Here is a 17,618-nt window from a genome sequence, read left to right as displayed (position 1 = left end):
TTATGAAAAGTCATACAAAATAACTCGGACAAAATAATATTGACATCACATTGATTTAAGACATTTCCTATGTGGGTCCCTTTTCTTAATTGCCTATAGGTTTTGTGTGGGGAGGATACTATTTCTTCATATTTGTGTCTTCCCTGCACCTTATAATTAGTGTGAGGTATATTTGTTGGTTGACATTTATCAGTGAACTGGTGAAGAGTAAGTAAAAAGCATTGTGTTCAGAAGAGGGAAGGGGATCACTGTGACTTGGAGTGGCCTCGGAAAACTTCAAAAAGCAGAAATTACTTGAGCAGGGCCTTTGAGGATAGGTCAGATTTGGGGCAGGAAGGCAGAATCACAGGGTAGGTAGGTGGGAGGTAAAAGAGACTCAGGAGCATGAGGGACAGAGAGGAATCCTGTTAGGAGATTAATGTACTAGGAGATAGGGCATATTGGGACCAGATTTAGGGAGACTTGGGTAACAGATTAAGGAATTTTGAGTTCATTCTTTATGCAATTCAGAGCTGCTGGAGAATTTTGAAGAGTTAATCTTCAAATCTTCACTTAATCATAAAGTGATATGATTAAAAGGCTGGTAGGCAGGGTAACTACCACATCTTAAGCACATACTGTTTGCCAATCGCTGTGCCCTGTTTTATATGTGCATTAAATAAATAACTCTGTAGGATGTCTTCATTTTGCTACTTGGAAAACTTATGCCAGAAGTTTTGGTTCAATTAAAGAGACTGTTTCCATGGTCCAGACATGAGAGAAACTAAAGCTAGGTGGCAGTGGCAGGAATTAACAGGAAGAGAGGGTATTCAGTTTGGTTGCTGGTTGGATCTGAAGATCAAAGACAGGGAGGGGTCCAAGCTCACCTTAAAGTTGAGTCTGGATGCCTGAAAGAGTAATTAGTAAAAACAGAGGAAAGAATGGTAATGATCAGATAAAGGGAATGGAAAATGGTAACTGACAGAAATACAGCAACTGCAGAGGGGAGTGGGTTTGAGAATTAAGTGTTGTGTGTGTGTGGTGGTTGTGTTGGGAGGGTGATTTTGCCAAGATACAAATGGCCATGGCACAGGCAAATGAAAATGAGTTTAGAGTTCTGGGAAGATGTCCAGACTAAAGATAGTGATTGGAAGTCATCCTTATGAAATCCACGGGAATTGATAAGCCCCTCTGAGAAGCTGCAGAGAGCTGAGGACTGAATCTTACGTCCCTGCTATATTATAGTTTGGGGATAAGAGAAGGAAGCCAAGAGGTAGAAGGGAAGAAAGCAAAGATTTTACAGTTGGTTTGCTTATACACTGTTTTGAAATTGCTTCATAAATTTAAATATAAATTTTAAGATGGATACTTCAGTGAGAGAGCCTACTACGATTTGGGGTTTACTTCAGAATCTGCCTTTTCCTGTAACATTCCTCATTATTGAGGATAGTCCATCAAATCTAGTTACAGATGGTAGTTCTAAGAGAGTCAGTGAGTAAACATTTATGATTCTGGAAGCCATTACAGCCACTATTTTGCTTGAGTTATCAATTAAAAATTGCTTTTGTTTAAAAGTTGGAAATAAGTTAGTTACTTCTCCTTAAAGGAAACTAATGTTTGATTGAGTTAATGTGAATCATAATAATTTCTGTATAAATTAGCTTATTCTGCTAAAAAGCGACCCCAGCTTAACAATTTAAAACAACAGTTTACTTAGCTCAGGATTTTGTGGATGGGGTGGGAATTCATGTTGGCATTAGTTAGGAAATCCTTCTGGGTCTGGCTTGGCTCATGAAGCCAGTATCTGTGATCTGTTGCTAGATCAGAGCTGGCCTCTCAAGAGTGGCATTAGCTGGGATGTCTCAGAGATCTCTGCTCATACCTCTCAGCCCTCACCAGGCTAGCTCAGGCTTGTTCACAGCATGGTGGCAGCACAGGGAATCAGGTAAGGCCATTTCGAACTTTGGTGTGACCCTGGCACACTGCCACTTGCACTGCATTCTTTTGGCTGCAGCAAGTCACAAGGCTGTCCCAGATTCAGGGAGAGAGGAAATAGCTTCATTTTCTGATGGAGTTGTTTGATGGGAGTGATGTGTAAAGGGCACAGTAGAGGTTTGTGATTTTTTGCAATCTACCACACTTTTAAATTTTTTTCTTTCAGTATTTTCTCATTATAAAAGTAATTTTTGTCTATTATTAGAAGAGTTGAAAACATTCAATATATTTTAGAGGTATTAATGCTATCAATGAATTATTGCCTATCTTTGTACTATTACACTGCAGTTCCTTTCTGACATTTGGTTGCCCTAGGTGTTATTTATTTTCTCATTATTTGACAAAATAAGAATGGTAATTGTAAAATATTAATTTAGCGCATGTTCTTTTAACATTTTTCTCCTTCTAACATTTTTAATATAAAATTCTAACTACTTTTGTTGTCTTGTATTTATTACAGATTCATTACGTTTTAAAACCAGATGGAGTATTTATTGGTGCAATGTTTGGAGGTGACACACTCTATGAACTTCGATGTTCACTACAGTTGGCAGAAACAGAAAGGGAAGGAGGATTTTCTCCACATGTTTCTCCTTTCACTGCTGTCAGTGACTTAGGACATCTGCTTGGGAGAGCTGGCTTTAATACACTGACTGTGGTAACTATCAAGAGAGTTGATTAATTCTCATTAACCCATTAATCACACAGTTCAGAAACAACTTCTCATTTTAAAGTAAAAATACGGGGCGCCTGGGTGGCTCAGTGGGTTAAGCCGCTGCCTTCGGCTCAGGTCATGATCTCAGGGTCCTGGGATCGAGGCCCGCATCGGGCTCTCTGCTCGGCAGGGAGCCTGCTTCCCTCTCTCTCTCTCTCTCTGCCTGCCTCTCTGTCTACTTGTGATCTCTCTCTGTCAAATAAATAAATAAAATCTTTAAAAAAAAAAAATAAAGTAAAAATACGTAGGTATTGATGGTATCATAGAGAGGTTTTTGCACTTTTTCTCTCTTTAAATTTAGTTTGTATAAACACGTCTTGATTGATAAAGGTAGGAAAGTGAAACTTTTAGTATTTGGTGTCTGAAAATGTAGCTCAAAAAATCCAAACCTCAGTTAACAAGGAAATTGTTTTCTAAGACTTACTATTCCATTAGAATCTTTAAAACCAAAGTTGCACGTAATATGAGACAGCATTTCAGATGATGGAGAAAAGGAGATGTGCAGGAGCATTTACAGCTCTACCTCTACCACCAGCCCTTAACTGAAATGAGGCAGAAATGAAGGTATGTGCATTTTCAGTCAACAGTAGAAAATCAACAGTAGATAGTAGGGGGAAAAAAAATGGTAGGAAAGAGGGCTATACTCCATTAGGGCTAGAGAGATCTGGAAAGAGGACCTATAGGCTATCAGAAGAAACATGGAGTCAGCATGGTACAGTGATGGTATGGGGCATAGATGTCTGACAGGTATAATTTGGTTCCTTATCTTGTCCCTTTACTAGCTAGGGAAATTTGGGAGATTTAATTCACTTCTTTGAGCATTCTTTTTTTTTTTTTTTTTTTTTTAAGAAAGTCAAATGTTTCTCACCTCAGGTGGCAATTAGAATTAAGATAAAGGGGGCGCCTGGGTGGCTCAGTGGGTTAAGCCGCTGCCTTCAGCTCAGGTCATGATCCCAGGTCCTGGGTTCGAGCCCCACATCAGGCTTTCTGCTCAGCAGGGAGCCTGCTTCCTCCTCTCTCTCTGTCTGCCTCTCTGCCTACTTGTGATTTCTCTCTGTCAAATAAATAAATAAAATCTTAAAAAAAAAAAAAAAGAATTAAGATAAAGGATGTGAAATACCTGGACCATGGTAGATGCTCAATTAATACTGCTCCTGCCTTCCTCTCTCCCCCTCCTCATACATCTAGTACTTTGCCATCCAAGGCTTCCAACAGGGAGTTATCTGGAGAGACAGTTACCCCCTTCCAGCTCCTTTCACTGGCATAGTCACTCTAAAGGATAGTCACTCTGCCTTCAGAGGTCAGTTGAGTAGACTTGCTATGATTTCCAAACCCCTCAGGTTTAAACACATCTCTATTTTGGAGGAAATGGGAATTTACTGACGAAGAAAGCTTCTCATTGATGATAGGCTTAAGACTGAAATAACCATTTAAGGAGATTCAATATGAATATATTTCATAAAATCAACCAACCAAGAAAAGGTTGTCCTGTCCTTCCTTGTTTGGGTAGAAAGCACAGAGCATAAACCATAGACCAGTAGGGTCTCTGAAGTTGGAAAGGGGCCTCAAGAAGGGAGGAGACAGTAGGCTAGGAAATGATAGCAACCCTCAAGATTTCACAGCTGTGTCTTTTGTAAACTGCTAATGACCTGAGTCAGCAGACAACAGCTGTTGGCAGCTGGAAAGGGAAAAGCTCTGCCTCATGTGAGGGTTCTGCTTTGTAATTAAAGCAAACACTGGCAAGCACAGGCAGTTGTACAAGAGGGATCACTGTGTATTTTTCAACACTTTTTAATTATATAAACAATAACAAACATATTTTGTAAACATTAAACTGTATATATAAAGTGGCAGTTTGTTATTTGCCTTTAATCCCCGCAAATCTTAGCTCTCTCCTTTAAGAAACAGTTCTCAAAATTTTGCTTTTAGGACCATGCTACACACTTAAAATTATTGGGACCTTAGAGATCTTTAGTTATGTGGGTTATATCTATCAATATTAACCAAATTAGAAATTAAAACTGAATTTTAGTATTTACTAATATGTTTAAAACTAACATAGTGTACCTATTATGTGTTAACATAAAAAAACTATGAAACTATTTTCCAAAAGAAAAATTTAGGAGAATGTTATTGCTTTACATTTTTACAAATTTCTTAAATGTATGACATAATAAAAGTGCTAAATTCTCATCCTTCTTCTGCAGTCATAAGACTATTAAAGTATCATATCACGTAACTTATGAAAAATCCGTTGTACTCATGAGAGATTGAGAGGTGAAAAAGCCAAATAGCATCTTAGTATTATTATAAGAATAGTTTTGGCGGGGGGAGAATAGTTTTAACTTTTGACTTTGTGGACCCCCGAAGGTGTGCCTTCTTGCAGTTTTCTATGTTGTAAAGTGGACTGTGCATTTTAGAAAAATTTCTGCTGGAGCCCTGGGTGGCTCCGTCAGTTAAGCGTTCAACTTGATGTTGGCTCAGGTTCAGGATCTTGGGGTCGTGAGATTGGGCTCTGTGCTCAGTGCAGAGTCTGCTTGAGATTCTCTCCCCTGCCCCACCCGACTAGCACACGCATGCTCCATAGATAAATAAATAAAATTTTAAAATTTTCTACTAAAAATGTTTAACCTAACATAGCCCTTAAAATACTACATTTCTGTTAGTTGGGAAATCTATTGAAATACCTTCTGTATTCTTCTCTAAAAAATGAGCTGAATAACTCAATAAGATAATACAAAAATATTGGTGTAGAATCTTCTTTGTGGTTTACAAAATTTAAGAAAGTTGCAAATTTAATAATAAATATATACATATTTGTTCCTTGGTACATTTACACTGTGTCTAATATGTTGTATTAACATTATATCATAGTTCATTGTCTAAAATATCTCATCCCAAACAGCTAATAAAATCCGTTACACAGGTTTATGGTGCATACAACATTAGGTATATCATTTTTATACTGCAGTGGGTTTTTTATTTTTAACATGAATTCAAGATTTGCCTGTTTACATTTATGTGACTTTCATAATGAATTATTTTCAGAGTTAGTGGACATTCTGAATGAGGCTCATTTCCTTTTAGAATAGAGTTGCCAGACTAATATATTAGGAGGAAACAGCAGATAGGGTCCATCTTAATTTGAATAAGGACTTTGACAAAGCAATTGTAGTATTCTTTGGATTGAGATGGAGCTAGTGCTTTTAGTTTCATTGAAAGATTGTTTTTGACGGATCTTGCTTAATGGTTACGTTTCAGGCTGGAAGGAATTTTGTTTTTAATCTTATGATTTTTTTTTAAGACTTTTTTTAGTTATTTGACAGACAGAGATCAGAGTTAGGCGGAGAGACAGGCAAAGAGGAGGAAGCAGGCTCCCCGCTGAGCAAAGAGCCAGATACGGGGCTTGATCCCAGAACCCTGGGATCATGACCTGAGCTGAAGGCAGGTTTTAACCCACTGAGCCACCCAGGTACCCTGATCTTATGATTTCCTATTAAAAAATAGTTTCCTAAGGTAGAAAAACAGAGAAGAAAGTGACTACCCAGAGATGGTCTTATTAAAAAGTGCACATACAACATTGCAATGCATGTGTTAACAAGAAAAGAATTTTTTTTAAAATGTATAGATAAAATGAGATAAACAGAGCAGGTCTAAAGTAAAAGAAGTCTCCTCCTCCTAACTTCTGATACCTGGACCCTCACCCCAAAGATGACCATTGTTGTGTGTATATCCTTTCAGAACAATTTTTCATTACACACTGCTACACAGTTATGTCATTTAAACATATATTTACAACAATATGTATACTTGGTTGCTTTTTTTTCTATAAGTACTCTTAGGTTTCTTTTTAGTTAATAGCATATTTTTTTTCTAAGATTTATTTATTTATTTGACAGAGAGAGGAGCAGAGAGAGAGGAGAAGCAGACTCCCCACTGAGCAGGGAGCATGATATAGGGCTCGACCCCAGAACCCTGGGAATGACATGAGCCAAAGACAGTCGCTTCACTGACTGAGCCACCCATGTGCCCTAGTTAAATAGCATATCTTGGAGATCTCCCCCTACACATATCTATTTCTCCATTAATGGACATTTAGATTATTTACAGCTAGCTTTTTGGTTTCTCGTTGTTGTTTTGTTGCTATTTCAATTCTAATTCAATGCAGTGAATTTCCTTTCACATAATTTTGGCATATCTGTCAGGTCAATTTCTAGCAATGGAATTGCTGGGTCAAAGAAGCTCTACACTGAAATTTTGACAGATAGGGTCAGATGACTTTCCAAATGTAGCATCAATTTATATGCCCCATCAACAATATAAGAATCAGGGAGCCTGACGCAGGACTCGATCCTGGGACCCTGGGATCATGACCTGAGCCGAAGGCAGACACTTAACTGACTAAGCCACCCAGGCACTCCTAGAATGGATGTTTTTGATAAGTGTTCTTTGGGCTCTATCTTGATTCTGTTCAACGTTAAAGTCCAAAAAAAAGGAGGAATAATGAACACATTAGGTAAAGTTACAAAACATGCAAAGATCTAGACACTTCAAAAGTGGTTAGTGTAAATAAGATAAAGTTTGAGATACATGCAGCATTTTGATACCAAACTTGGAAAAAAAATAAAAAGTATGTGTCCAGTATTTGGGAGCCAATTTCCAATATAGACAAACTTCTAGATCTTTGTGCTTAACACAGCATTTTATCACATCACAGCCCTGTACTGGTTGGGCAGCTTTTCTCCATCCTGTAGTCGTGCCACCTGGCCTTGGCATCTTCTTAGGTTACCACAGCAAAAGGGATGCCTGGAAAAGCCTCACTAGTTCTTTATTACCTTGCTCTTTCCTTTCCTTTTGCTGTGGTAGGCCAGAAAAAATGCCTTCTGGGGTCTGGGAAGTATCAAGGAGCACCAGGTTATTTGGGGAGCATCAGTCTCAGCCACTTTACCAACAGTAAACTCTTGTTTCAGGCTTCAGAAAGAATGAAACATAATTGCCCAGAAGTCCATTTGAGAAATGTTCCAGTGTTGTGCCTATCTCCCAAGTGAGCAGTATAGTATGGCTGCATTACTAGAAGCAGATTGGAAACATCTTGGGAGATGACCCTATTTGTCTTGATTTGGGGTGCCACTTTTTTTTTTTTTTTTTTAAGATATTTTAGAGACAGGGAAGGTGGGGAAAGAGAAAGAACCCCAAGCAGACTGTGAATTGAGCACAGAGCCCAATGTGGAACTCAGTCTCATGACCCTGAGTTCACAACCTTAGCTGAAACCAAGATCTGGACGTTTAATGACTGAATGACCCAGGTGCCCTGGGTGCCACATTTTAAGACACTGATACTGACGATGTACTTAGTAACACAGTAAAGTTGTGTTAGGATTTATAAATCTATAAATTTTGTCCAGAAGATTAATTCCTCCTTCTAAAACCTACAGTGTCCTGGAAAATTTCAAAGACTTGAAGAAGAGGGTGATGGTTTGCAGATACAAAATAGATTTGTTCTGTGTTGTTTCCAGGGAGAGAACTGAACTGGGTTGATGGAGTTTTAGGAAGATTTCTCTTAGAATAGTGAGTATTTATTCTGCAATTTGACATTTTCCTATATCAAGCATAAACCAGATGACATCTGTGAAGATTATTATAGATTTTTATTTTTTTTTTTTTAATTTGACAGAGAGAGAGGTCACAAGTAGGCAGAGAGGCAGGCAGACAGAGACGGGGAAGCAGACTCCCCATGGAGCTGGGAGCCCGTTGTGGGGCTCAATCCCAGGACCCTGAGATCATGACCTGAGCCAAAGGCAGAGGCTTAAACTGAGCCACCCAGGTGCCCCTGTGAAGATTATTATAAAGAACATTACTGTTTACCATGAGAAACTGGTCTCGGTAATCTCTGTGGCCTGTTTTCAAATCTGGGTCTTTTATGATGAATGCCAAATGAATATTCCTTTTTCTTTTTAAATAGGATACTGATGAAATTCAAGTTAACTATCCTGGGATGTTTGAATTGATGGAAGATTTACAAGGTAACACCCTTTAAAGAATGTTTAATATCTATTCGAGAGTCATTTTGAGAGCAGACTCAATGGCAGGTACTGGGGCTAAGCACTATGGATACGTTGGTGAGGAGAGCGCAGACTGTCTTCATGGAGCTTATAAAATAAATAGATGAGGCAGACATCACACAGCTGCCATAAAGATAAATGTTAAATTAGAATTGTGATGAGTGCTACTAAGTGGAAGTGCATAGTGCTGTGACTGCTTCTAAAAAGAGAGCAGGACTTTCTTGAAGGGTGAATCTGAGGCTGGTAGAGCACATCAGTGACTTTCTCCAACAACAGTTGGCAGCTCAGGTCTAGGCACAAGAAAGCGGGGTAGTTGGGCTAGTGTAGGTTTGGGGTTTATTAAAGGGATAAACCCTAATGGGAGAGAATCAATGAAGTCACGTCTGAGGAAGTGGTGATTGTGCTCTAAAAAATGATGGTGAGTTAACTAGGTGAAGAGGGGAGGGAAGTGAGTTGCAGGCAGGGAGAATAGCAGGTGCAAAGGCTCTGTGGCAAGAAAAAGCATGGCAGGTACTAAAAGCAGGGCATTTTGACTGGAGTACAGGGACTAAAAAGAGCATTAAATAATGAAATTAGTGAGTAAATGGGGACCTTTTGTCCCTTTTGAGATTGTCTTTATCTTAAAACCCCTTTGAGGCATTTAATGGAATGGGGGGGGGTGTCATGATTCCAGATTTGCATTTTGGATGAAATGGATTGGCAGATCAACTAGTAGGGGAGACTCATTGCTGTAAAGCTTATTGAGAAATGATGGCAGCTTAGACTAAGGTGGTGGCCATGGAGATTTGAGAGAAGTGAATGGATTCTAGAGATAATTAGGATGTAAATTTGGCTGTCCTTGCTGATGGATTACCTGTGGGTGCATGGAGAGAGCTATTTCAAACATAACTGCTAAGTTTCTGGCTCACATAACCAGACAGATGGTGCCCCTTCACTGACAGAGAAAACAGTAGAAGAACACCAAGTACAGGCAGGGACACCTCTTGAGTTCACATGTGGGTATTTTGGGTTTGAAGTGCTTGTGAAATGTCTAAGAGGAGATGTCAAGTAGGTGGCTATGTGTGTGGGTGTGCCATTTTAGAGGAGGTGATTGCCTGGTTAAAATATCATGAGTCATTTGTGAATTGGTGGTATTTGAAGCAATTGCCTGGAACAAGAGCATGAAGTGAGAAGAGAGCATGAAGTGAGAAGAGAACACGGCCAGATTCTGAGCCGTTAGGAACCTAATAGACAGTGACCGTGTAGAAGGACGTGTCTGGACGTATTACTGAATGATGGCAGAGGCAGAGTAATGGAGATCCATCGGTGGTGGGGAGACTAAAGAATCTTGGAAACCATGGTACTGGTGATTGTTAAAACTGAAGTAACCTAAGGTGGTGGCAGGACTTGGGGTACAGATGGGACCTGAACCAGGTGCCAACCCTCCAGTAATGAGAAGAGGGACTGGGAGCCTGATGTCTGTGTCACAGCATGCAGGAGTGGGAGAAGGTGTTGGCCAAATAGTGTGAGTCTCAGCAGGGCAAGGGTTTTTAACAAGTTAGAGAAAAAAATGGCCTGGAAGAGGCTCAGAGGAACAACAGGGATGCAAATCCTTACCTCCTAATTCTGAAAGAGGTAAGGCACTCTGACATACACATCTGCCAAAGAGGGCGTTGCTGGAGAATTGATTTTCTCCAAAGAGAGCTTCAACTTGCCTAAGAAATTATGAGCTTTGACTTTTTATTAAACAAATGGCATAGGCAGTTTTGATAAATGAGGGAAGCTGAAGCGATTAAAGGTATGTTTGTTAAAGCCAGAACTGTGCTTACCTAGGGCAACCTTAATCTGGATCCTGAAAAATGATAAGATGATTTAAGCAAGAGGTTTGTAAGACTAAATACCTTGCTGTTGTTTACAGATACATAGTTTTTCTTCAATGCTATTGAGTTGCTTCTCTCGGTAGTCCTCTGGTAACTACTTAATGCCTGTATTACAAGTGAGGAATGAATATGAGGCCCAAAAGGAACACTTGCCTGTTAGTGGCAGAATTAGGTGCCAAACTCTTGCCTTCTTGATTCCTGTTCTGGCACTCTCTTATCCAACTCTACTTCTTTTGGCTACCCCTTTATAACAGTCCATTTTACCCATCATCCAGCCTCCTCTGAGTATGGTACTTCTGTTGGCTTTACAAGGAGAAAGATATGTAGCTAAAAACTTACTACTGTAGTCACCCTTTGTTTATTATAATTTAATACAGGGATTAAATTAATAGCATGTGTGCTTCAAGGATTGGATCTATGATCAATCACACATCCCTTCCCAGGCACTGCCCCAAACACTTAGCTTCCTATGATATAATCATGGAGCCCCTTCATCCAAAGGCCAGTGGTGGTGGGCTGATGATGTATCATTCAGACTCTAATGATAAAAGTATTTCCCAAATGCAGCATTTTTTTTTATTCTGCTATATAATAAATGCTGTGCTCATGATTGATTTCAAGAGAGAAGCAAGAAAGAGACTAGAAATTAGATGCATCAGCTGGAAAAGGTTACTACCCACTGATTTAAAAATACAGAACTTACTCTGTGCTGGGTGAAGTTCTGTGACATTTTCTGATATCCTAATTTTACAAATGAGCAAATAGAGACATTGAGAAGTTAAGTATCTTGTTCATGGTCACACTGGATCTGGATCCGAAGTCCAATACTGCCTACTTAATCTGTGCGCATTTTTTTTTTAAAGATTTTATTTATTTATTAGACAGATCACAAGCAGGCAGAGAGGCAGGCAGAGAGAGAGGAGGAAGCAGGCTCCCCGCTGAGCAGAGAGCCCGATGCGGGGCTCGATCCCAGGACTCTGAGATCATGACCTGAGCCGAAGGCAGCGGCCTAACCCACTGAGCCACCCAGGCCCCCCTGTGCGCAATTTTTTTGTTGTTGAAGTTAGCATAGTATAATGCTCTGATCTTACCTGTATAGTTGCTTGTATTTTTAATCACTATCCAGACAAGGACTAGAACATTTCCAGCCCCTCAGAAGGTTGCCTCATGCCACTATCCAGTTGAGAACCGCTGCTTCCCCCACAGGTTTTAAATGGTCATTTATTTCGGGGACCCGTTGCCTACTATTTACCTTAAGAGGCTTTGCCAGTGCTTCTCTTTTTTTTTTACTGTTAAGCCTTTTACATAAATCATATATTTTAGTTTTTGAGTCTCTTATCCTTAGGAGAATTAAGAAGAATTATATAAAGATAACTTGTAGAAGTGGTATTTAACAAAGTAGATATGAACAGTACATGGTTGATTTTATATTCATTCCCCTACCATTTATTGAACGTCTACCTACCATGTGCCAACTGTGGAGCCAGTGATGAAATTACATAGTTCCTAATTTCAGGGAGCATGTTCTCTAGTAGAGACACCAAAATAGAGAGAGATCGCCATTTAACTGTAAAATGAGATAATTGTGGTTTAAAGTATAGGGAAAAACAGAATCCCTAAATTTGCTTAAGGTGTCAGGGATGCTTTTGTAAAAGAGACAGGACCTAAGCTAAAATGAGTTTGCCAGGAAAGTGAGTCAGTGGGTACAGGTTTGGGACATTGCCTTCCAAGCCAAGGGAATGGTCTGTGTAAAATCATGGAGATGCGAGAGGATACACAACTTCCTTCACTTTCCTAATTAAGAAACTCTACAGTAATTCTCTATTGCTTGAATATGTAGAATGGAGAGATGATGGGAAGTGATGCAGCATAGTCCACCAGAGGCTTCCAGATTTTATCAGGTGAGCCTGGTACTGTGGGGGAAAATTTCATGCAGAAGAGTGACTGTCAGATCACTGTGTTAAAAAACTCATCCTCCAGCATTGTTTATAAGGCATACTCTATGAGAAAGGTAAGACTAGAACTAATATAGTTCATTTCTCGGGGCACCTGGGTGGCTCAGCGGGTTGGGCCGCTGCCTTTGGCTCAGGTCATGATCTCGGAGTCCTGGGATCGAGTTCTGCATCGGGCTCTCTGCTCAGCGGGGAGCCTGCTTCCTCCTGTCTCTCTGCCTGCCTCTCTGCCTGCTTGTGATCTCTCTCTGTCAAATAAATAAATAAAATCTTTAAAAAAAAAAAAATATAGTTCATTTCTCATGTTACACATGAGTAAACTGAGGCACAGAGAGAAATTAAGTAACTTGCGCAAGGTGATATAAGTGATAGAGACAGGATTTAAGTCCAGTGTAGCAGCCTAACTCAGGTTCTGAAATCTCAACCACTCTGCCTTTAAAAGGTCAGAGGCAGCTGAGATGGGAAGAAGAGTAGTCCAGGGATGAATGGAGGAGGGGAGGAGCTTGGGTGACTACTTCCAGGTATGTTGCTTTGCCTACCGGAAGATGGTGTTACCTTCAGATTGGTTTTTGGTATTTTATATTGTTATACTTTTTCTTGATGTTGTAGTGTTTCTCATTTGAGCTGCCATTGTTATTAATTCACAGAAAAAAAGTCCAGAATGTTGACATAATTTTACAAAACAAGTGTGTATCAGCTGATGAATGCATGAAAAGTTTTGGAGGCTTTCACAGTAGTTTTAAGGTAAGTTCAGTTTGTTTGTTTTTTAAAGACAATACTCAGTATTGTTCCTCCTAAAGCAGAATAGACTAGATTTTTATACTAGCAGTTGAACTTAACCTTAAAAACACTGTGAGAGTCTGTAACAGTCACTTGCTTCCAGGATTTTTCTGTTATCCCAAAACCCAGAGCTGGTCAGAAATTCCTAAATGTGTTTCCCAGGTTGTCTTCAGTAAAGGTCTACCATGATGCATTATGAAGTGCTGTCATTCCATTTTGAAGATGATAAAACTGAGTTTATAATTAGAGTTAAGTGACGTTGCCCGAGATTACTTAAGGATCAGAACTGGGATTATGATCCCAAAGTCTAGACTTTCTGCACCACACCACACTGCTACCATGTGGAGAAAGGAAGTTTGGTATGGTGGTTTGCTTCTCTTGTGAGGCAAGGGTGTGCTCCTCTAGCCTCAGAGTTACTGACTGTGTTATGCAGTAGTGTTCTTGAATTTCTTTCTCAGAGAGAACACTATGCCTGATCATCTTAATTAGTATATCTAATACCAATTATTTAAGAGGCATTTTAGAATTTCTAGTGTATTAAGCATTCCCCCCCATCCTCGTGTATTAAGTATTTACATTAAATAAATTAAACCTGTTTTCCACTGGTATTGCCTATATCTAATGTGTAGTAAGTCATGACACTGGGAAGGTGAGCAGGAATGAAAGCACCACAGCCGTCATCAACTTAGAGTCTTTCAATCCAGCTTCCAGTTTACCTCTAGTCACTTGATATGGTTGGTACTCACAGTGTAGGAGAATGTTTTTAAATCAGATTATGTAATAGGTCTCTAATGTTAGCTATGGAAGCCTTCAGAGATCATCTGGTCTGGCCACTTAGAAGACCCATAGCAATTGGTCTAAGGTCATAGCTGCGTTGTCGTGACAGTAAGAATTCGATCTGCTGTTTTCTTCATGACAGTCTAGTTCATATGTCTGTTGTTTCATGAATTGGGGCTGTTGTACTCACAGGATGCTGGACATTGCTTTTAGTATCAGAGAATCATTATTTTAAGGAATAATAGGAACCTTTTGGGATTGGAGAAAAAAAGGTTCACTTTTAGAGCTGATTTGTTGATTGTTTTTAATAAAGCCATTGAAAACTTCTAAAGAACAATTGATATTGGGAAGTTTGTTGGGGCCTTTTTGTGAAAGGAGAAAAACAAAAGTAAGAACTGATTTTTGATGGTATGGTATATAGAGAATAAATGTAAAGGATTTTTACTTTGGAAATTTGTTTTAATTTTTTGGACTAGTTTAAAATGTGGCCTTTCAGTGGAATTTTAAGTATGTGCATAAAAAAATTAAATACACAGCACTCATTGTAGAAAAATATCAATCCTAGCTTTTAGCTATCAACTTGAAGAAAAGAAGTCTAGGGATGCCTCGGTGGCTCAGTGGACTAAGCATTGGCCTTCAGCTCAGGTCTTGATCCCAGGGTCCTGGAATCGAGTCCCACAATGGGTTCCTTACTCAGTGGGAAGTCTGCTTTTCCCTCTGTCTGCTGTTCCTATTTGTGTGTGCTCTCTCTCTCTCTGACAAATAAATAATCTTTTTTTTTAAAAAAGTCTAAAATTTTATGTATGTATATATGTATGTAGGCTCCAAACTGGACTTGGCTTAAATGTGGGGCTTGAACTCACAATCCTGAGATTAAGACCGGAGCTGAAATTACGGTCAGATACTTAATCAACTGAGCCACCCAGGTGTCCCAGAAGTCTAAATTTTAAAACATTAGGAAAAGTGCCCCTGTAAAGAATGTACATAATTTCTTCCTAATCTGGGAGTAAGAAAATATTGTAAAATCTGAAAACACATTGTAGTTTTGATACTGTCTAATGAATTTCAGAGCCCTCTCCCAAGTTTCACAGTCAGACATTTATGGCTTAGAGGGAGTGAGGCATTGTAGCAGCGCTCTGTCCTCTGAAGAACATCTAAAAGGGGCATGAAAGGTGGCATCCTTGGAAAGGTACTTGCAACTCCTTGTGATTCACCTGGAGGGTCAGTTGCCTTGCTTTTGCCCACCTGACCACTGTTAGCAAGTAAGGTGTGCTTATGGGACTTGCCTCCTGAAATTTGACTTCTCTGGTCTGAATATCCAGAAACTTCAAGTAGTTTTTGCCTTAGAGTCACTAAGGAGTCTAGCTAAAACCTATTAGGGAATGGGGATGGGTACACTGTTGCATGTGAGGTTAAAATTGTGCTTTGAGCAGCTCAGCTGTTGGCGGTATTATCTAAAACTGCCTGTAGTGTATTTTTAGGTATGGGTGAGAGTAACTGTGCTTGGAATAGAAAAGGCCTGCTGCACCGAGACACGATGCTGGCAGCCGCAGCGGTATACAGAGGTAAGCGAGCGGGCCATCATTCCCACCCTCGCCTCACTGAGGAACGTGTGCCCTGCCGGGTTTATCCCTTAAAGTTGCCAGTACTTTTTCCTTTCCCGTTGAGGCATCAGATTTTTTGTCCTTCCTTTCAGAACACAGATCTTGTAGTTCCATATCCTTTTTCCAAACAGCCCTTAACTGTATTTCTGTCAGCTTCTCAGCGTTGAGGATTTTTCATGTAAGGCATTCTCAAAGTCCTCCAAATATCCCAATATCCATTTCTCTTCAGAGACATGACTTTTACTGAACAGATTTTTTTCTTCCTATTTCCATTTTTTTCAGATTATAACCATTATTTGTCTTTATAGAAATGTACAAAAATGAAGATGGTTCAGTACCTGCCACGTATCAGATCTATTACATGATAGGATGGAAATACCACGATTCACAGGTAATATTATTAAGACAAATCATTTCTCTCAGTGAGTTCATGTTTTCACTTTTTATTTACATAGGGTGGGTTTAAAAAAAATATATGATGGTCAAATAAATAAATTTTTTAAAAATCTAAAAAAAAATATGGCATTAAGGGATTTCATGTAGAGCTGCATATCTATTTCTAATATCTTTAATCTTTCATTATTTTCAGGCAAGACCAGCTGAAAGAGGTTCAGCCACTGTGTCATTTGGAGAACTGGGAAAGATAAACAATCTTATGTCACAGGGGAAAAAGTCACAATAAATATTTTATTCAATGTTAATGTAGTCCAGAATTTTCATCAAAGTTGGATGACTTTCACATTTAAACGTATTACATTTTCGGGGCGCCTGGGTGGCTCAGTGGGTTAAGCCGCTGCCTTCGGCTCAGGTCATGATCTCGGAGTCCTGGGATCGAGCCCCGCATCGGGCTCTCTGCTCTCTCGGGGAGCCTGCTTCCTCCTCTCTCTCTCTGCCTGCCTCTCTGCCTGCTTGTGATCTCTCTGTCAAAAAAAATAAAATAAAATAAAATAAAAAAATAAACGTATTATATTTTGAAGCAAGAAGCGATCTATCAGCAATGTACTATCAGACTTGTAGTAATTAGAATAACCTAATCCTCATCTACATTTGGTAACCCTTTCAGTTTTGTTTTTTTTTTTTTTTAAAGATCTTATTTATTTATTTATTTATTTATTTATTTTTAAAGATTTTATTTATTTGTCAGAGAGAGAGGAGAGCGAGCGAGCACAGGCAGACAGAATGGCAGGCAGAGGCAGAGGGAGAAGCAGGCTCCCCGCCAAGCAAGGAGCCCGATGTGGGACTTGATCCCAGGACGCTGGGATCATGACCTGAGCCGAAGTCAGCTGCTTAACCAACTGAGCCACCCAGGCGTCCCCTTATTTATTTATTTGACAGAGAGAGATCACAAGTAGGCAGAGAGACAGACAGAGAGAGGGGGAAGCAGGCTCCCCGCTGAGGCTCGATCCTAGGACCCTGGGATCACGACCCGAACCCAAGGCAGAGGCTTTAACCCACTGAGCCACCCAGGCGCCCAACCCTTTCAGTTTTAATGTGGTTTCTGTTTTCATATGGATACTGTTATCTGGTGATTCGAATGTCTTGTTTACAGATTCAGCCAAAAGCAGGAAGATATTTCAATGAAAAAATCTACAAATATGTTCACATTTATAAATGCTGATTTCATGGAAAGACATTGCTCACACTGATATTTTGTACCTTTTTCTCCTGATCTTTTGTTATTGCCATGAGAGGGCGATAGCTATGGAGATGAGAGGAAGACAAGTTGATTGAGTATCTAGAGTTATGGATCATTTGGAATAAAAACAGTTTTTATGATGACTAAGTTATTCAAGCTAAATTATTTGTCACACTGTCATCTTTGTTGTGAAGACAGTATAGGGTTATATGTCTCTCCAGAGCTATTACATAGTTTTATACTTCAGGAAAGTGTGGAC

The 17,618-nt window shown here is 39.5% G+C and overlaps 1 protein-coding gene across 8 annotated transcripts in view; it reads left to right on the top strand.

Moving 5' to 3' along the window:
* Window positions 1-16,428, top strand: part of NDUFAF5 (NADH:ubiquinone oxidoreductase complex assembly factor 5) — a 30,701-nt gene extending 14,273 nt beyond the window's left edge. For 3 of the 8 annotated variants that reach the window (XM_047744195.1, XM_047744194.1, XM_047744197.1), the window contains 5 exons: window positions 2,435-2,632; window positions 8,652-8,712; window positions 15,601-15,684; window positions 16,032-16,114; window positions 16,313-16,428. In XM_047744195.1, the coding sequence (XP_047600151.1) occupies window positions 2,435-2,632; window positions 8,652-8,712; window positions 15,601-15,684; window positions 16,032-16,114; window positions 16,313-16,405 (519 nt within the window). In that variant the 3' untranslated portion in view covers window positions 16,406-16,428. Of the gene's footprint in view, window positions 1-2,434; window positions 2,633-8,651; window positions 8,713-12,450; window positions 12,622-13,209; window positions 13,307-15,589; window positions 15,685-16,031; window positions 16,115-16,312 lie in introns of those variants that run through there. The other 5 variants (XR_007129903.1, XR_007129901.1, XR_007129904.1 and 2 more) reach the window with 5 other exon arrangements.
* Window positions 16,429-17,618: the final 1,190 nt, after the last annotated feature.

Source organism: Lutra lutra, chromosome 9 (genome assembly GCF_902655055.1).
Source record: "Lutra lutra chromosome 9, mLutLut1.2, whole genome shotgun sequence".
Lineage (NCBI taxonomy): Eukaryota > Metazoa > Chordata > Mammalia > Carnivora > Mustelidae > Lutra > Lutra lutra.
The sequence above is the reverse complement of the archived record's forward strand: the minus strand, read 5'-3'. Positions and strand labels throughout refer to the sequence as shown.